This window comes from Ovis aries, chromosome 12 (genome assembly GCF_016772045.2).
Source record: "Ovis aries strain OAR_USU_Benz2616 breed Rambouillet chromosome 12, ARS-UI_Ramb_v3.0, whole genome shotgun sequence".
NCBI classification, from domain to species: domain Eukaryota; kingdom Metazoa; phylum Chordata; class Mammalia; order Artiodactyla; family Bovidae; genus Ovis; species Ovis aries.
In genome coordinates, this window is record NC_056065.1 from 74,744,113 (window position 1) to 74,764,700 (window position 20,588).

At 55.0% G+C, this 20,588-nt stretch overlaps 1 protein-coding gene across 1 annotated transcript in view; it reads left to right on the forward strand.

Moving 5' to 3' along the window:
• The window catches only part of PLXNA2 (plexin A2), a 227,047-nt gene that overhangs the window by 193,538 nt on the left and 12,921 nt on the right, over positions 1-20,588 (forward strand). The window contains exons 14-25 of the mRNA XM_027975987.2: positions 3,955-4,072; positions 6,296-6,432; positions 7,310-7,477; positions 7,611-7,704; positions 11,805-12,044; positions 12,660-12,803; positions 13,078-13,312; positions 16,092-16,234; positions 16,884-17,152; positions 19,090-19,156; positions 19,504-19,650; positions 20,274-20,433. Coding sequence (XP_027831788.2) covers positions 3,955-4,072; positions 6,296-6,432; positions 7,310-7,477; positions 7,611-7,704; positions 11,805-12,044; positions 12,660-12,803; positions 13,078-13,312; positions 16,092-16,234; positions 16,884-17,152; positions 19,090-19,156; positions 19,504-19,650; positions 20,274-20,433 — 1,922 coding nt within the window. The remainder of the gene's footprint in view (positions 1-3,954; positions 4,073-6,295; positions 6,433-7,309; positions 7,478-7,610; positions 7,705-11,804; positions 12,045-12,659; positions 12,804-13,077; positions 13,313-16,091; positions 16,235-16,883; positions 17,153-19,089; positions 19,157-19,503; positions 19,651-20,273; positions 20,434-20,588) is intronic.

Sequence of the window (20,588 nt, forward strand, 5' to 3'; positions counted from 1 at the left end):
AGCAGGCACAATCATTACAGATGTCTGCGAGAGATGAATTTGGCTAAATGGGCCCAGTGCAGAGTCCCGGGCACGGGCAGGATTAGCAGGCACAGTAATGACTCACCATATGCTTGTGCCACGCCATCTATCACTCAGCAATTAGGTTAATATTGGTTAAAGGGTCCCGCTTAGTCCTGCAATCAGCGCCCCACAGGTCTGGGGAGGGCCGGATGACTCCATCACAGGACGTTTCCTGGGTGATGAGAGGCAGGTTGAGGCTGCCGCTCAGCCCTTCCTGAGACGGGCTCTGTATGAGACAGACTTAGCTGAGGTCCTCAGACCTGCCCCCGGTCTCCCTCATCCTCTGTACCTACGAGCTCAGCCATGCCTTGATGGATGTTAGATTGCATGTGCTCCCCACCCCAAGGATGCGTGCTCATGGGGAGAAAAGCGCCACCCATGCCAGTCTGTGGGAGGTGGTGCAGGGTGGGGCGAGGGCACTGGGCTGGGTGCCAGGAGCTCAGCTACTGATGAGCTCTGTGACTTTGGGCAAGTCCTTTGGCTCCATGATCCTCAAATGTCTCATCTGGAAAGTGGGTCTGTAGAAACAGATCTCTGCGATCACTTTTACGGTCCCTAGGATATCAGAAACGATAACGTCTGTGCCTCACAGAATCTACAGCCCCCATCATTAGAAAGCATTATCGGTGGCACTAATGTGAACCCAGAAGCCCACTGTCTACCAGGAGGAGTCAAGCCTTCAAATGTGGAAGCTACTGTTAAAGGGTTATTTAGTCTAATTCCTCATTTTACAAGGAGAAACTTTAAACATCCCCAGCTCCTGTCTCGGGTAATACACAAGGAGACTGAAGCTATCAGGGATGCTGGGAGGAGGCAGGGAGACAGGGAGTTAGGAGGCCCCCAAAAGTCTAACCACAGGAACTTTGCTGACCTGTAAGGCCTGAAGGAGGAAGTGGTACCCACACCACTGCCTGTGGTTCTCTCCTGCCAGGGAGGGAGTGGGTGCAGCTGGTTAAATCTCAAAGCTTTAGGAACCCAGCCAGGTCTTCCCTACCTCGCCATCCTCCACCTCCGCCAGCAACCTCAGCTGCACCCCAGGACAGCCACCTTGTCCACTCTGTCCCTTCCACAAAACACACAGAGAGCATTCCGCTGATGTTAGGGCCGCAGAGTGGAGGAGCATCAAAGGCATGAGCTTTGGAGCCAGGCTGAACCTGGATTTGAATCACAGCTCTGCCACTTCCCAGCTCCGTGGCCATAGGTGAGTCACTTAGCACCTCGGAGCCTTGGTTTCCTTGTCTGTAAAAATAGAGACAGTAAGACCCACCCTTAGGATGTCTGAGGATGACATGAGATCCTCTCCAGTACAGTGCCTGCCATTTGCAGCTCAGTAAGCTGGAGCTCTTGTTATTATTGAGAGACTCCACTTTGGCTTGACCCTCATCCTCAGTATAACCCTCTGCACTCCCTACAGCTGCCCTCGAGCTCAGGGATCAAATGCCAGTAACAGTGACAGATCCACTCAGTCAAGGGGACCTCTCCATCCTTCACTGCAAGCACTGGGTCCCAGGAATGAAAAGGAAGAAGAGTGACAGGTCCTCAGAGTTCCCTACAACGCGGTCTGCGTCCTTAGCACTCTCACCCAGTTCTTAGACTTACCAGATAGACCCTTCTGCAGCCCACTGCTGCCCCTGTCCACTCAAGAGAGGGATGGATGAAGTAGAAGCCCGCTCCACCGGCAGGGAGAGGACTCGGCTGCAGGCCCCTCCCTGCAGACCGGTCCCTGGGCCCCCCATCACTCCCTTCCAGGAGGGACACTCAGAGCCACCTGCAGGCGCTCAGCCTTGGGCCGTGGAGCAGTGCCCTCTCCCCTCCGTTCGCCTTCTCACAGGTGCTTGACATGCAAAGCTCACCTTTTGGGCCATGAACCCTGAGCAAGAATATGTTCTGGGAAAGACAGTGTGCCAAGAGGCCCCAGCCCTGTGGTTCACCTGCTACAAGGACAGCAGAACAGGCCATCCTAGGCCTTCTCCTCTCTTAGACAGGTCCCAGGAGGAATAAAGATGCCCATGACCTTCACGTGTTCTCACGTTTCCTCTTTCCCTGACTTTGAGCCCTCCCTGATTTCCTCCTGCTTTTTCTTCTCGAGGGTGGTTCCAGCACAGTGACCAATGTTGGGTGAGTGAGGGACAAGAAAGCGCTGATGAGAAAAGAAAGAGACTCATCTGCTCCCTCCTCCTCTTGGCCCTCCCCTCCCTGCCACTTCCAGCACAGAGCAGAGATAATCCGCTGATGCTGCTGGAGAGTGCAGGTCAGCAGGATTGGATGGCAGGGACCCCAGACAGGAGCAGGCGCTGGGGCCCAGGAAACCCGGTAGGAGGGTTGTTACTCCAAGCAGGAAGCAGCGTGGAGGTAACCCCATGCAGTACCTTAAATGAAGCTTCTCAAATGCTCTGCTAATGAGGTTTAAGGAGACAATTATGTGTAAAATACTAATTGATCACCACTATCATCTTTACTGTGGGTTCATAATTTATTTATTTATTCTTGGCGAAAAGGAGGGGAGAACAGCCTTCAACATGCACCCACTACTGTCTTGTCGAACTTAATATGCTAAACGCAATAAGACAGTTATTGCATGTTAAGTAAATATTCACCAGGAGTGAAAGTACTTATTTGGGATTAACTGTTATGAAGGAGATGGAGCTCGGTGGCATGCCGTGTGCGCGAGCACGCCGTGTATTTGTTTAATGCAAGTTTTATTACATCGAAATGAAATCTCTGTTTAGTTACCTTCCTTCCTAGAGAAGCTGTTGAGATAAGCATCGCTCGGTTAAACACGGATCTTCCCCACCGTGCCTGGATAATGCTGAGGATTACTGGAGAGGGGTCTGTTTTTCTGGCTCCCCACTAAGCCAGCCTACCAAGGGCACCAGACTGCTCAGAACTCTTAAATGGCATTGGGAGGAGGGTTTCTCTTTACCAAGCCTGGTGGGGCCCTTTCCCACCCACCCCATGCCTTAGGATTCCGGGCAAGAGGTCCCCCCGAAAATCTGATTTCTTCCTTTCCTCCCATATGCTCCAGCTGCTGCCCACTGCTAGTGGCGGCTGTGGCTGAGGCAGCCGGTCTGTAAATGTGCTTGTGACTTATCTCAGGCACCAGGGAAGCCCCTGCCCCATGAGGGGGCATCGATTTTGCACAGCAGCAGAAGGAGTGCCCCGCCCCCTCTTCCCTCCAGCTCTCCTGTTGACGTGAGACGTGGCTTCCAACCCCGGGGCTGGTTGGCCGCCTCATCCACCAGCTTCCTGCGCTCAGCCCTTGATTAAGTGGGAGTCCAGTGTCGGCTGCCATGCTAATGAACTCATCCACCTGCCACCCCGTCCCCCGCTGCCTCTGGACGCTGCTGCTCTCGCTCAGCCGGGAGCTCCGGTTCGGGGAGCTCACTGTCTGGCCAGCTTATCTGTCCCCTCACTGCAAACCACAGGGAGGGAATCAAACCACACACGAGGCAGCTTGCCCAATCAGTCCTCAGTCCTTCTCGGGAGTGTTCAAGTGTTGGCCTGTCGCTGCCTCTGCCCTGCCCCTCGGTCTCTCTGCAGGGCATTAGGTTTATCCCACGGATATTGGGACAGGACTCAGTGCTAAGCCCTGCCCTAGGCACCGGGGACTGCAGGCTTGTTCATAGAAATAGGCAGCACAGCGTTTTGAAGGGACACAGGTCTTTAGAGATGCGCTCATCCTCCTTCTCACTGTGTCCATGAGAGATTAAAGCCCAGAGAGGGAAAGTCCTTGACCCAAGGTCACACAGCCACACGGTTGAGCAAGCTGTCTTGGTCCAGCCCTGGTGTAAGACTGTTGAGTTACTCACTGTGACTGGTGGGGTGAGCAAACAGGGGCAGGAATGCCAGCTGTCCCCAGGTCTCTGACGGGAAGGCTCGCTCTCTCGTCAGGATCGTCTGTGAGATGGGCCACGCCCTCGTGGGAACCACCTCTGGGCCTGTGCGCCTATGCATTGGCGAGTGTCAGCCGGAGTTCATGACCAAGTCCCATCAACAGTACACCTTTGTGGTGAGTACTGGGTCTCGTGCTGGGCTGTGCTGCTCCTGAGTCGCTTCAGTCGTGTCTGACTTTTTGCGACCCTCTGGGCTGTAGCCTGCCAGCCTCCTCTGCCCATGGGATTCTCCAGGCAAGAATACTTGAGTGGGTTGCCAGGCCCTGCTCCAGGGGATCTTCCTAACCCCAGGGATCAAACCCACATCTCGTCTGTCTCCTGCATTGGCAGGTAGGTGGGTTCTTTGCCACTAGCCCCACCTGGGCAGTTCTGCTCCCGACTTCTCCCAGCAAAGTCCCACCCTCCCCTTCCCAAGCCAGTGCCTCTGGGCTTCTTGCAGACTGAGTAGGGGACCAGAAGAAGGAAAGCCTATCTTTCCCGGGTGAGTCGAGTTCATGACCAACAATGCTTCTTTGGACACTTGGGAGTCCCAGGGAGCCACAGGTCAGGGTTCTGAATAAGCAACATCAGACCTTTCTTAGAAAGTGGATCCTCAACGCAGGGTGGGCAGGCGCTGCCCTTTGTCCTGCCAATGTGATATCTTTGTCTAATTCCAGCCTAATGAGGACAGATAGCCTGAGGGACCTAATTAAAAGGGTCTATATTTATCCACATGCTTTTTTTTTCCTGCCAGGGATATTGTAAGAGGAAGTTTAGGGGAGCCATTTGAAATCCTGCAGGGACACGGGTCTGTGTGTGCGGCCATGGAGAGGAGCGTAAGAGTGAGCTGCTCTGTGTATTGGCGTGTTGCATGTACATGCACACATGCACAGCCCTGGAAACGCTTCTTCACACCCAGGCAGCAGGTGGAATCACAAAGACTTTCTTTACTCCTTCAGAACAACCCTCTTCTGGGGCCCAGACGTCCCTTTTCTGACACCTAACCAACATGGCTTTATCAAGTTCTTTGTTAAAAAGTGTTAACACCCTGCAGAGGGGGTCAAACCAGCCTTGCTCAGAGTATTGAAAAGTTACTAGATCACAAAATTCTCTTCTGTCTAAAGCATTTTACTGCTTATTTTAGGTTTTCCAGTCTCTGACTTGTTAGCTCAGCAACTCCACCTTTTCCTTATACCTGTCTTCTCTTGGGTTGGAGGGTACCACGGGCTTCCCAGGTGGTGCTAGTGGTAAAGAACTGGCCTGCCAATGCCGAAGGCAGAAGAGATGTGGGTTCAATGCCTGGGTCGGGAAGATCCCCTGAAGAAGGACATGGCAACCCCCTCCAGTATTCTTGCCTGGCAAATCCCATGGACAGAGAAGCCTGGTAGGTTACAGTCCATAGCGTCATAAAGAGTCAAGACGCAGCTGAAGCGACTTCACACTCACGCGTGCATACACACACGCAGCCCACCTCCCGCATCTGAGAGGGTCTTGTGTGAGAAGCAAACTCAGAAAGACTAGGTGGAGAGTGGCAGAGTGACGAGCAGGGAGGGCTCCAGAGACCACGTCGCCCTCCTCCTCTCTTGACAGAGTAGCAAGCAAGACTGCTCGCCAGCCCAGACCGATGCAGAAACTTGTTCCAGGAGTGAGCAGAACTTGCTTGCATCACGTCGCTAGTGAGTGGCTGATGCAGACTAGAGTTCACATTGCGTGGTTGCTCACTTTCCACTCCACTCTGCTGCCCACTAGGCAGAAACAATTTCTTTCTGATGCATTCTAGGCCAATGACATTTCTTTTAGGCTTCAGGGTAATTGTTACAATTTAATGGGCTTAGTAGAACATCCCAACCAACGATAGGCCATCCTCCTGGTGAAGGTCGGGGAAGCCAACATTACTGACGAGTGCCTGCACCAGGCACCCTGCCGTGCCCCTCTCGGGCTGAGGGACGGCTCAGAGGATGTGAGCTTGGACCATTAACGGAGACTCTTGGTGGCCCAGTCCAGACAGGGATGCTTTATTCAGCACTATCGATTTTGTGCCAAAAAAATCAGTACTGCTGCAGATAGAGAAGCATTCTCAATTGTTCTCAATTTGTAAACTAATTGATAGATTAGTCAGTGTCATCTCTGCCTTCCCATCAGGGTTATGAGCAGAAGACTCCCCGGGGAGTTAATTACTTGCCAAGCGTGGCCTTTCTGCCTTCCCTGGATATGCCCGGAGCCGACTCTTAGAAAGGGTCTCAGCTCCAGGGTGGGCAGAGAGTGTCTGGAGTTCCCCCTTCTGTCTGTTTAAGCCTAGCCTGGGCTTCTCCCTGTGGGCAAAGCCTGAGCCATGATCATGTCTCTGCTTCCTCCCAAAGAGCCCTTCTGTGCTGTCGCTCAGCCCCACCCGCGGGCCTGAGTCTGGAGGCACCATGGTGACCATCACAGGCCACTATCTCGGGTCTGGAAGCAGCGTGGCCGTTTACCTGGGCAACCAGACCTGCGAGTTCTACGGGTGAGAGGGGCTTGGAGGAGCTCTCGGAGACCATGTGTGTGCGGGCTGTGCACACATACAGGCACATGTGTGTGCAGGTTCACATATATGCCCGCCCCACCATCTCCATGGTACGCGTCACATCCTAGCCCCAAACCCTGCTCCAGCCACTGCGAGAAATGCCTGCCAGTAGTCAGTTTGAATTGCATCATAAGGGCTAAATAGTCCCACAAACACTTGGAAGTGAGGCCCATGCGACCTGCTTCTGACCAGGGCTCCCAGGAGCGCTCAGCCACCATCAGGATCGAGCATTCATTAGGTCCCCGCTGTGGTGACTCCAGAAGCGTGGCCTCTGTCCCCACATGATGCACAGATGCCTCCTCGGGGCACCTCTCGTGTGTAAAAATTGAAGCCTGGGGATGTAGAGAATCCAGAGAGAATTCTGAAAGGGATCCCTAGATGGGAACCCAGCTTGCTCAATAGACCTCCTGCCTGGACGGTACACGGCCTGGGGCCAAGACGGTGTGTTTTCTGCTTTCGCTTTTCTGCATAGTACATACTCCACATGTCAACTGACCGACATGCACATGACTCCAAGCACTGGCTAAATAGTCATGTTTTAGAAAAATCCAGAAAGACAGGCATTCTCCCAAGCCCCAGGGAGCCTTGCCCCTGCCCCATCTTGTCTAAGCCCCTTCTCCAATTGGCTGCCTCCCCAACCCAGCCAGAGTTGGAGCTCAAGTAGAAAGAGACACTGATACACACTGCTAAGGGACGTTCCCTAGCCTGGAGTAGAACAGGACAGAAGAACCCATCCTTCAACTAGGAGAAAGCGCCTTCTCAGGCCAGAGGCCGCCCCCTTGCCCCGGCTCCTAACCCTCCTGCGGTCTGCCTGCAGGCGGTCCATGAACGAGATCGTGTGCGTCTCGCCCCCGTCGTCCAATGGGCTGGGGCCCGTCCCCGTCTCCGTGAGCGTCGACCGGGCCCGAGTGGACAGCAACCTGCAGTTCGAGTACATAGACGACCCTCGGGTGCAGCGCGTCGAGCCGGAGTGGAGCATTGCCAGGTGAGGCGGAGGAGGCGCCCAGCCGCCGCGCCCGAGCCCCTTCTGCCCCGGGGCGGCTCCCCCCACGTCCTCGCGGAGCATGGGGGCAGCTGCAGAGGGCTGTCTCCCTCACCCAGCCTCTGCTTCTTCCCAGTGGCCACACACCCCTGACCATCACGGGCTTCAACCTGGATGTCATTCAGGAGCCGCGGATCCGCGTCAAGTTTAACGGCAAAGAATCTGTCAACGTGAGTACCGGCGCGTCCACCCAGCCCTCAGGAAACGCGGCTGTGGGTGTGTTTGGCAAGGTGATGGGGTCTGTTAGCACTGGGGCCTTCGTTTGCCAGAGCAGAGTCCGCAGTCATGGCCCCAAACACCGGGGCCTCGCAGTGGTTTTTATAATTACAGTATAACTGTTGCTCGTCAGAATGACTCCTTATCCCAGAAGGGCTTCTGAGCCTCGGACATGGTGCCAAAGGGCTCCTGTTTTCTGCCATGTTCCCTTCGAGGTCTGATAAAAGGAGTGTGAGAGGGTGAAGAAATTCTGGCTGCAGATTCACATGTTTTCAAATTAGAAATAGGACGCTGCCATCTGTTAGCTGTACACCCATGATAAAGTTGTTTAACCTCTCTGATCCTCCCTCCCCCGGCTAGAGATGCTGATGATAAGACTCTCCTCATGGCTCTGTAAGATGCAATGAGGCCGGCACTTGATAAACGCTAGTCACTGCATGCAGATAAGTCCATCCTGGTTGCTAAGACGATCAAGCTGAACATTTCACTTCGCTGTCCTGGGCAGAGCCACGTAATTTAATTTTTTTCCCCTGCTGTGGATTTTTGTGATGTTAAAAAAAGTTCTCTATCGTAAACGCAGAATGTCTGCTATGTTGCTATAAATTTTTTAGTTTGTTCCACTGGCTCCATCTTTCTCTTTTCAGTCAATATGCTCTAAAACATTACTGTATTCATAATTATAGTCCAGGAGATGCCATTATGACCATCATTTTTCACATGAGTTACTATTATTACTGCTTTGACCTCCTGGAGATTGACGAGGCTGAGATGGAGACGGAGAAGGTGGTGTTGCATCGACGCTCCTTTTCCTGAAGCGTTCCCAGCATGCTTGAAGCTTCCCTGGGAAACACAGAAATACACGAAATGACAGACTTGCCGGAAGGCTAGATCTGGAAAGTTCTCAGAGATCATCCGGTCCAAACTGCTCCTCGTGTAGCTTAGAAGATAGGGCCAGAAGGGAGTAATGACTTGCCCCCAGACATGGAGGAGGCAGGTGATAGGGCCAAGCCCAGTCCCACGCATCTGACTCTTGGTAACTAGACTATGTGAGATGCTGGTAGGCTTGACGTTCCATCGTGCCAGAGGCGTGGGATGCCAGTCTGTCACCTCCAGCGCACATCGTGGTAACAGCTCCGTGGCCTAGACGAGCACATGACTCTGTGTCCCAGTGGAGAGCTTGATACCTGAGCAAGAGAGACTGTGTCCCCTTCCACTTTCAGGCTGAGGCCACAGCCCACCTCCTCCTGTCTGCTGTCTCTAGGAACTGGCCAGCCTGGGGAGGGGGCACAGTCCCTCCAGGGTCAGCAAGACCCCAGAGGTCAAAGCATCAGAATGCAGAAAATAAAAGACACGGTTCGTCTAGCACAGAGGGAATTTTGTAGGATGAGTACATGACTGAGAAGGTCAACCTCCAAGGCTGCGTGGTTAGTCCCCAGGAAGCTGTTTGAAGGGAAGACAGAGCTGGGAAGGGCCCCTCAACAGCTGACATCCTTCTGAGAATGCTTGGGTCTTAACTGCCCTCCCCAGGATGCGCTGGCAGGAATCTCCCCAGCAGTTCCCCCCGCCCATCCCCTAGGACCTCAGTGCTTCAAGGAGTTAAGAAGCAGCCTCTCCCTCTCGAGAGATGGGGGGCCCTGAGCACCAGCAGTGACCTGCCTGGTGTCTGCGGGCTGCAGCCTAGAGGAAGGGCCTGGGGGTGCATGTCGCCAGCAAGCCGGTCCCAGGAGGGAAAGCCAGTCCGCTCTGCCCAGTGCCTTCCCGTTCAGGGGTGCTGGGAGAGAACTGTGCGTCCCCTTGGCCCTGCCTGGAGCCCACCTCACCCTCAGGCCCTGGCGCTAACCCCCCGCCTCTGGGTTTGGAAGCAGCCCCAGGGGGACGGGCCAGAGTGCAGGCCGCCAAACCCGAAGGAATGTTTGGCAGGCAAAGTGCCGATGCAGCACCGGGCAGGGAGCAAACAGAAGCTGTTTGTCTGGGGGTGGTTTGCTCATTCTCAGAGGAGCCTCGTCCAGGGGCACCGGAGCGAGAGGAGAGGAGACGGGGCAGGCAGGGCGGCGGCGCTCAGGCTGGGGGTCTGTCCCATGGACCCCGGGGTGGGACCCCCAGCTCAGCTCCTCCACCCGTTTGACAGCACCTCTGTTTCCCTCCTGCCAGGGTGTCCCCAGCTGGCATATGAAAGGGACTCTGGGTTCATAGGGGGCTGCTGAGGGGACCTGAGGAAGGCAGGGTGGGTACTGCTCTCTGATGGCATGGAGCCCTCCTGAACTGTTTGCTTTAAACTCTTCAACTCCCCCTGGAAAGGGAGGGTTAAGGCTTGGAGCGCTGACCTCATCTCCATGCAAGTGTCCGCTTTTTCTGCCCTCTCACACACACTGTCTTGTTTTCCAAATGTGAAGCCCGGGTTTGTGTATGTTGGCCGGACACACAACACGTGTGGAGCTGCCAGGACAGCGCGTACTTGAGCAGGGTTCCCACACATGCCCCTGGCGGTTGCTGGGACACGGAGCCTCCTGCAGCCCCAGCAGCTGCAGAGAGCAGGACGGGAGAAGTGGGGAGGGGTCCAGACTGCGCTCGGCCCCAGGGCGGGGTCTCCAGTCAGGCTGCTGCCTGGGCAGCCCCTAGACCAGCCGGCAGAGGAGGGCCAGCTCAGCAAGCTGTTAGCTGGAGACCAGGGCCCACCCAGGAGGAAAGGACATTGTGAACCCAGGGGCGGTACCACGGTCGCACCTCCATGGACGGTGAAGGGACCCTCGGAGAAGAGTGAGACCTTGGCTAGAACATTGAAGGAGGTGAAGGAGCTTTTTCATCCATCACTATGGTCAGTGAACATTAACTGAACACCTACAGTGTGCTCGCCTCACACAGCTTCCCACATCCCATCACACACACACACACACATTTATACACACATACACACGCAGGACACACACACACACATAGACACAGATACAGACACACATATACACACACACATACACACACGCGGACACACACGGACACACACGACACACACATGCATAGACACAGATACGCACAGATACATACATAGACACATATGCACATGGACACACATACATAGACACACACATAGACACACATGTTTATACACATATAAATACATATATACACACATGGACACAATACATAGACACATTTATACACACATATGCATATACATACATACACACATGGACACACACAGACACATATACACATACATACACACGTACACACGTACACACATGCATGACACATGCACACAGAGACACAGGTATACATACATAGACACACATACACACATGGACACACACATAGACACATATATATCCACACATTTATACACACATACACACAAGTGGACACACACACATACATAGACACACACGTACACACACACACAGGACACGGCTTCTGTTCTGCTCTTTTCTTCATTTGTTCATGCTCCATCATTCCCAGGCATTTGCTACGGTTTTTCTCTGCCTGGAACTTGATCCTTTACCATCCCCGCTGTCTGGGAAAGTCCTACACATTCTCCAGGTTAAATTTCATTCATTTTTTCCAAAGGAAAGCTCCCATGAGTCACCCTCACCCTGCCTCAGGCCACGCGCGCTTGCACACACACACACAGGCTGGTGCACACACACAGGCACCCCTAGAGTGCCGGGGACTCCCCCATCCGGGCGTTTCTCACTCCATCCGTGCCTTTAGCAGTGCCGCGGTCCCTCGTGGGCCGCAGGCCCTCTGCTGCGGCCACACTGTGATGCTGGTTGGATACTTGCCTCCGCCCTGGACTGGGGCCGTTTCACTGATGGCACAGCGCCTGGCACAATGTAGGTGCTCAGTCAGTGTGGGCGAATGAAGAAATGAAGTTAAAATGCACCCCTCCTCCTACACACACACACAAAACCAACAACAGAAAAATACAATTTCACAGCTCTTATCTTGAAGCAAGTAGCTCACTAGAGACCGGCCAAACAAAGCAGAAGGTGGGACTAGGGTGTGTGACCCCGCAGTGTCACCGGCTGGGTGTTGGAACGCTGCGCTCTGGGCCCCGTAGGTGTGCAAAGTTGTGAACACCACCACCCTGACCTGCCTGGCACCCTCGCTGACCACGGACTATCGGCCCGGCCTGGACACCGTGGAGCGGCCAGACGAGTTTGGATTTGTCTTCAACAACGTCCAGTCCTTGCTGATTTACAACGACACCAAGTTCATCTACTATCCCAACCCGACCTTTGAACTGCTCAGCCCTACTGGAGTCTTGGATCAGAAGCCAGGATCCCCCATCATTCTGAAGGTAGGAGCGCGGCATTTCCAGACCACCCCTCTCCCGTCCTGGCCTCGCCTCCCTTCAGTGCCCACAGGCTTCCATCGCTGCCAGCGCCCCGTGAAGGGAGCTCAGGAATAGCTACAGACCCACGCAGTGACGTATCTTGAGCTTGGGATTCTCAAGGAACCCTGGGGAGTATTTTGTGTTCTTGTGGACATTGGGCCCAAAAAGCCTTGCAGTGCGTTGGAAGCAGCCACGTCCTTCATTGACCTCATCCACGGCCACCATAACTGCCCTCAAATGTGAGGCGGTCACGGTGCCCGGTACCATCCCTCCAAGGGTGTGTTACTCCATCGCTTTCAGCTCTCGCCCCTGCGGCCTCCCCTGCAATGTTTCGCTTGTTTGCTGTTTGCCCTCTCCTTCCTCTCTCGTTACTGCTCTCGCCTTCCCTTTCGTTCTCTCCTCCCTTTGTTTTCCCTTTTCCTCTCTAAATTGTGGCGGATGGACGTCCTCTCCGATGGAATGCCTCTTTGGTTTTTGCATTGGTGCCCTTACCGTCTCTCTTTAATCTCTTCTTAAATAGGCAATTAACTTCTGTGTGCACGTATCAATTATTCCTAATAAGATTGCTATTATCTGCAGGGCAAAAATCTTTGCCCTCCTGCCTCTGGAGGTGCCAAACTCAACTACACAGTGCTGATTGGAGAGACCCCGTGTGCCGTTACCGTGTCCGAGACGCAGCTCCTCTGCGAGCCTCCCAACCTCACGGGGGAGCACAAGGTCATGGTGAGCAAAGCACCTTCTATTCTTTCTTCCCTCCTCACCTTGCATGTATAATCTATCGTAGCCGAAGGGTTTTCCAGCTCCTCCACATCCCCTCATCTCAAGGTTCTATACTGGAATGGTTAGGAGCAGAGGACGCAAGAAAAGAAAGGCAGGCGATCTGCAGGAAGTTGTTTGGTCGTCAGACTACACTGTGTGGTTGTGGTTGCTCCTGTCCTTTCTGAAGCGAGAAGGACTGGGCGGCTCGACAGCGTCTGTGTGCGTGTGTCACGCGCAGGTCCACGTGGGCGGGATGGTGTTCTCGCCCGGCTCCGTGAGTGTCGTCTCAGACAGCTTGCTGACCCTGCCCGCCATCGTGAGCATCGCGGCGGGAGGCAGCCTCCTGCTCATCATTGTCATCATTGTGCTCATCGCCTACAAGCGCAAGTCTCGAGAGAACGACCTCACTCTCAAGCGGCTCCAGATGCAGATGGACAACCTGGAGTCCCGTGTGGCCCTGGAGTGTAAGGAAGGTGAGTGGGGCCGTTCCTTCGCTTCCGGAACCGCTTTCCTCACCAGCCTTATTACCCCTCTTGTCTGAGACAGCTCTCATCTTTACTCCCATCTGGTCCACCCCAAGCTGTCAAGCTCCATTTTGACCTCTGTTTCCCTTTGAACTTCCTCTGCTCTCGGGGCCAGAGAAGTCCTATTGACATGCACACAGTGAGGCCCTGGGTCTGATCGCATTATTCTGTCCCACTGTGCCCTGACTCATCCCACAGTCTGGCCACCTTCCTCTCTCCTGGGACAGCGGGTGGCCCTCCGTGTCCCCACGGGCAGAGCCTCCTGGGCCCTGTGGCCTCAGACTCTAGATCCCCACGTTGGAATGGCCCCTTTCGCCTGGCCCCCTCGGAGCAGCAGAAAAGGCAGGAGAGCGCGTCCCCCCTCCTGCCCCGTCCCCTCCCCCAGCGCGTTGTCACCCTGTGCTGCCGGCTGAGCCTCTGAAGGCCACGTGTAGGGCATCTCAGACTGTGATGGTGGAGACTGTGCTTCCTCCATCTTCCAAGCCACCGCCGCTGCCAGGCGACTGGTGTACCTGGTGTCCCCTTGGGCTGAGGGCCCGGCAGACTCTCTGGGTAAACATCTCAATCAGGAATCAAAACACTTCTCTTTTTCTGCAGACTTCAAGATCAGAACAAGCCCCCTGTGAGGAGCTGGGCTGGGAAAGTGGGCCATGGCTCCTCCCTCTGCCAGGGGTAGGGCAGAGAGAGGAGGGGCAGGCTTGCCAGCAAGGGGAAGCCCCTGCTGGCCAAGGGCCTGGCAGGCAGGGCACCCTAAGGCTGGTTTGGTGGCGTTCTCAGTTGTGTGTGTGTGTGTGTGTGTGTGTGTGTGTGTGTGTCTGTGTCTGTGTGTGAAAATATATATAACATACAATTTACCATTTAACTGTCTAATCTCTATACCCGAGTGCTCTCCCCTCCAGTTCAGAGGCATTGTGTGCATGTGTGTGTGCAAGCAAGTGTGCATGCTCCGTCACTTCAGTTGTGTCCAACTCTTTGCGACCCCATGGAATGCAGCCCACCAGGCTCCTCTGTTCATGGGATTCTCCAGGCAAAATTACTGGAGTGGGCTGCCATGCCCTCCTCCAGGGGATCTTCCCAACCCAGTGATCGAACCCCGGGATCTCTTCTGTCTCCTGCTTTGGCAGGTGGGTTCTTTACCACTAGTACCACCTGGGAAACTCCTCAGGGGTATTAAGTATATTCAGCATGTTGCGTGACCATACCCACCATGCATCTCCAGACCGCCCTCATTTTCCCAGCTGAAACTCTGTACTCAGAAACAGGCGTTCCCCGTGCTCCTCTCCCTTTGGCCCTTCTGCCTTCTGTCTCCAGGACTCCAACTGCTCTAGGAGCCTCACATAAGTGGCATCAGGCAGCATCTGTCCTTTTGGCAGGTTTATCTCCCTTAGCATCATGTCTCCAAGGTTCATCCATGTTGCAGCACGTGGCAGAATTTCACTCCTTTTTCAGGTTGGATAATTGTCCATCAGGTGTAGAAACCACGTTTTGTTTATCAGGTTATCTGTCAATGGGCATTTGGGTTGCTTCCGCCTCTTGGTATCATGAATGATGCTGCTATGAACGTGAGGATACAAGTATCTATTCAAGTCCCTGCTTCCAGTCCTTGTGGGCATATATGTCAGAGAGGAATTGATGGGTCATAGGATAAAAATTCTGTGTTTAATTTTTTGAGGAATCATCAAATTGGTTTCCAGAGCAGTGGTGCCAGTTTACTTTCCCTCCGACAAGATACGAAGGTTTGCGTTTTCCCACGCCCTTGCCAACACTTGTTATTTTCCATTATTTACATTAGCCATACTAACGGGTGGAGCTTCCCTGGTGACAATAGTCTTAAAGAACCCGCCTGCCAGTGCAGGAGACGTAGAGATGCAGGTTTGATCCCTGGGTTGAGAAGATCCCTTGGAGAAGGGCACAGCAACCCACTCCAGTCTTCATGCCTGGGAAATCCTATGAACAGCAGGGTCTGGCGGCTACAATCCATAGGGTCACAAAGAGTCAGACACGAGCAAAGTGACTTTGCACACACACATACTAATGGGTATGAAGCGGTATCTCCTGGTGGTTTTGATTTTCATTTTCCCCCAAGGTCTTTGCATTCTGATTTTTTTCTTTTGCTGGGAAAAGGGGAGTAAAGCTGCCTATTCTGGTCTTTATTTGATCTGCTCAACCAGTCTCTCACCTCTCTCTAGCATCTGTATCACCTGTATGACCCAAGTCTCATGTGCTTCCTTTGTGTTAACAGCACGTGTAATACATAGAAAGAAAATTCAAAATTATAGATAAGCATAGAGGAAGAAATGGGCTTCCCTGGTGGCCTAGCAGGAAAGAATCCACCTGCAATGCGGAAGTTGCAGGTTCAATCCCTGGGTTGAGAAGATTCCCCTGGAGAAGAGGATGGCAGTCCACTCCAGTATTCTTGCCTGGGGAAGCCGATGGACAGAGGAGCCTGGCAGGCTACAGTCTGTGGGGTGGCAAAAGAGTCAGACACGACTTTGCAAGTAAAGACATACACACATGGAGGAGGAAACAGTATAGAAATCACCCGTATTCCCACCACCTAAAAAGGCAGTCTGGAGCTAGCTCACTCCCTCTGGAGGTGCACACACCCCACACACACACCGTCTCTGCATCCCAGCCCTTCCTTCCTCCTTCACAAACGTCTCTGCCTCTCCCCTCCCCTGTCTGGGTTCCCCTCCTGAGTCTCCCTGTCTCCCCTGTACCTTCCCAGCTTTTGCCGAGCTCCAGACAGACATCAACGAGCTGACCAGTGACCTGGACCGCTCAGGAATCCCCTACCTGGACTATAGGACCTATGCTATGCGAGTCCTATTCCCGGGCATCGAGGACCATCCCGTCCTGCGTGAGCTGGAGGTAACACTTGCCTCCCTCACTCAGCTGCCCACTGGGGACCCAGGGCCTGGATTTCCTAGGAGACGCCCCGCAGCTGAGAAGGGTCATGAGTGAGGAGGAGAAACCGCCTGTAGCAGCAGCAGCACCACGGGGACATTTCTGAACTGGAAACTCACGGCCACAGGGGCACCCGGTTCTTCGGGATGATTCCAGGGGAAGGCTGACTGTCATTCTTTAATTAATGACTGAATTAATTGAGATTTGGCCTCATTTCCAAATGGATCTGAGGTGGCTTAAGGAAAGACCCATGATTCTGTGAGGTTTGCCCATTCATTTCCCAGTTTGTTTTACTAAAGAGAGTACATCAGGACAGAGGAGGTGGAGGGGAGGGGAGTAAACCCAGCTAGTCTGATGGGGTGGCTCCCCTTGTGTTGGATCCTTAGTGCAATCAGATGTATAGCATCCTCTGTGGAGCCCAGCCCTCTCCACCCACTGGGAGGTCAGACCGCAGAGAGCAGGCATTCCTGCCTCTCCGGGGCAGGGGGGGGAGGGTGGCTATCAGTGTCAGGGAGAGGGTCCTAGAGCCGGTGTCATCATCAGCTGAGACCCCCACCCCCGGGGAGAACCGGAAGCCCGGCCTCTGATGCCATGCTGCCAACCCCTCCCCCAGGTGCAGGGCAACGGGCAGCAGCACGTGGAGAAGGCCCTGAAGCTCTTCGCGCAGCTCATCAACAACAAGGTGTTCCTGCTGACCTTCATCCGCACCCTGGAGCTGCAGCGCAGCTTCTCCATGCGGGACCGCGGCAACGTGGCCTCGCTCATCATGACGGGCCTGCAGGGCCGCCTGGAGTACGCAACCGACGTCCTCAAGCAGCTGCTGTCCGACCTCATCGATAAGAACCTGGAGAACAAGAACCACCCCAAGCTGCTGCTCCGGAGGTCAGACCCGCACCCCGGGGCTGCGGAGGCAGCTGGCATCTGGACGGGGACGTGGTGGGGGGCAGCACCGCTCCCCGGGAAAGCCTGTGTCCCTGCAGCCCCCCAGCGCAGAATCTCAGGTCCCCTTCCCCAGACGGCTGGGCCATGTCCACAGGGGCTGGGCATCCAGTGCATCTCAGCCTGGATCCCAGCGCGGCCAGCGGCTCATCATGAGGCCTGGGGCCAGTGGTGCAGCGTCTCTGCTGTTTAGCCACCTCATGAGCAAAATAACACTCATCTCCAAGTCTCTCTCCCTCCCCCTGTATCTTAGGTTTCACTGTCCAATGCCATAGCACATGTGGCTATTAATTAAAATGAGATAAATGTGAGATTCAGTCCCTCCATTGCACTAGCCATATCCCGAGGGCTTGGTCCCCACAAGTGGCTGCCACGTTGGAAATGCAGGCAGAGGCTGTTCCCATCCCTGCAGGAGTTCTCCCTTCAGCACCCAGCTAAGGATTTGGTGCAGCCTGTGCCTTCAATGCCCAGCTTCTGGGATCTGAATCACCAGCACTTACCACCAACCCCACCCCAGCTGCCATTTTCCCGGCAAGGAAGAGGGTCAGAGACCTTGACACCCATCCCCCGACCCCACCGTCTCTGGAGGCCCCAGAAATCCAGCACAAAGAACCACCTCCATGTCACCACCTCCTCTGTAGCCTTCTCCTAGCAAGGTCTCAGCTTCCAGACCCCAAGTGGGGTGAAGAGGGAGGAAGAATGGCTTTGTGTTATGAGTACAGAGCCCCCATTCTGCCAATCTGAGCATTAGAAACTCTCATTAAGAACTGTTGTATTTAAATTAGAGCTAATCTCAGGCATAATGCAGGGAGAGGGTGCTGGGAGGAGCCCACGGAGAAAGCTACAATTTCTCCTGCCTTTGTCACTGTCTCTCAGGCCCGGGGTTGCTGAGCCGCCCTGGCAAACGCCTGGGATTTACTGCGACTGGAGGGTATAATTTGCACCACGTGCAGGGAGTTAAAGTACTCCTCCAGCGTCCTCATCCCTGAGGGATCTGTCAGGGCCGCGTTGTTCTTTCCCAGGCCCCCAGAGCTGCGGCCTGGGGTGGGCGTGGGGGTTGGGGGTGGCAAGGCTTGCAGAAGCAGATCCCCTGTTAGCTAAACGCTCACGCACACGGCTCTCTATGTGAGGGGCCGGATCCAGACCCCACGTGTCAGCAGTGATGACAGCTTCCGGTTCTAGGCACTCTTCTTAGCACTTTTTTTAATTTTAACTTTTTTTTTTTTTACTTTATTTTACTTTACAATACTGTATTGGTTTGGCATACATTGACATGAATCCGCCACGTCTACATCGACTCATTCGGCCTTGACAACAGCCCTGTGGGGTACACGATGAAGACGGTGGTGGTGGTTACCGTTATTAATTGCAGTTGTTGTTATTATGATTAATTCCCCATTTAGAAATGGGGAAACTGAATCCAGAGAAAGGGAAGCGACTTATTCGAGATCCCACAGCCAGTCCACGGCAGAGTTGAGATCTGAACTCAGTCTGATTCTGAGTGTTTGGAGGGGCAGGCACCAGGGGCCTTCTAGATATGCATATAAAGTATTCGGACCAGGCAGGAAACCTCAGAGGGACAGAGAAACTGTATTTATCCCCCTGAGGCCAGAAGAGGGCTGGAGGAGGGTGTCCTTGGCACCTGCGTCTGTGGACCCAGAGTGCCACTCCATTTTCCCAGGAAATTGAGGCTCAAAAGGCAAAAGCCTCTGGCCCAAGGTCTCATGTCTTGCTACTGGGGCGAAGTCGGTACAGGACGCAGCGTCCTGGCTCCCAGCCCTGGGTTCTCTTGGGCCATAGTCCACCCAAAGAGCCAGGCACCCTCTTGGAAGCCCTCCATGAAGGACCTCCGTGAAGGCTCATCCCTTCTGCCTCCCCAGGACAGAGTCTGTGGCGGAAAAGATGCTGACCAACTGGTTTGCCTTCCTCCTGCACAAGTTCCTGAAGGTGAGAATGCGAGTAGGGCAGGGACTGGGAGGTGAGAGCGGGATGGGGAAGCTGCCCCTCTGAGCCTGGCCGCCAGGGCTGCATGGATGCACCTCCAACCTTCCATTTGGGGCAGGAACTTACCTGGCCAGGTGCCCCCAAACCACGCGGGCCTAGGAGCAGGGTCAGGAGAGGGAGGGAAGGGGGAGGCAGGCTGGGGCCCCGCTGCCCACGCCCACCTGTGCCCACTATCCACAGCTGCCTGTGCCCACCACCCATGGCCGCCTGTGCCCACAGGAGAGCAGGGTCAGGAGAGGGAGGGGGAGGCAGGCTGGGGCCCCGCCGCCCATGCCCGCCCATGCCCGCAGGAGTGTGCTGGGGAGCCGCTGTTCATGCTGTACTGCGCCATCAAGCAGCAGATGGAGAAGGGCCCCATCGACGCCATCACTGGCGAGGCGCGCTACTCGCTGAGCGAGGACAAGCTCATCCGGCAGCAGATTGACTACAAGACCCTGGTGAGGAGGCGGAGCCCGGCGGGAGCCCAGTGGGAGCCTGGCGGGACAGCGGGGACCTCCTGCTTCTGTGCCCCGCCCTGGCCTCTGGCTGCCAAGCCAGCCTGAGGGCTCTGCAGCGAGGCCAGGAGACCTGCCTGGGGGCCAGTCCAGGGTCCCAAGGGTGGGCCCGCCAGCCTGGGCTCCTCTTCCCCATCTCATTGGGTGGACCCAAAGAGCTCCGATTGCCTCAGTTTACCATCGGGCCTGGGGAAGTTGGCATGATGGGGAAGAAGTCTGCTGACTTCTAATGTAGAGACTTCAGGGAGGCGGGAGATCAGCCCAGCTGCAGCCACTCCTAAACCCTTAGGACGCCTGGGCCCGGGATGGCAGCCTCCCCTAAGCCATCGGGGGCTACAGGGTGGAGTCCTGGCTCTTTGAGAAGTAGAGGAGTGGGCCGAAGGACCCAGGTTGCCATCGGCGGATGGCTGGGAGGCGGGAGAAACTGGCACAGACAGACAGACGCTCAGTTTCTCTGTGAAGAGGAGGAGCCTGGGTGAGAGGCGGGTCCAGGGCCGCACTCCCCACCCCCAAATGACACCTTCGACTCACATCTCCCCTCCCCCACCCTCGATCGCCACCTGCAGATTCTGAACTGCGTCAACCCTGACAACGAGAACAGCCCGGAGATCCCAGTGAAGGTGTTAAACTGTGACACCATCACGCAGGTCAAGGAGAAGATCCTCGACGCAGTCTACAAGAACGTGCCCTACTCCCAGCGGCCCAGGGCTGTGGACATGGACTTGGGTAGGAGCCCTGGCCTTGGGGGCACCGGGGCAGCTCCTGAGGGCACTGGGGCTGGGGAGGGGGGCGGGCTGGGAAGATGGGATGCCCTGCCCAGCAGATGGCCCCCCCGGGGGCCTGACTGGGTCCCCCTCCCAGGTGGGGGGCCAGGTGAAATC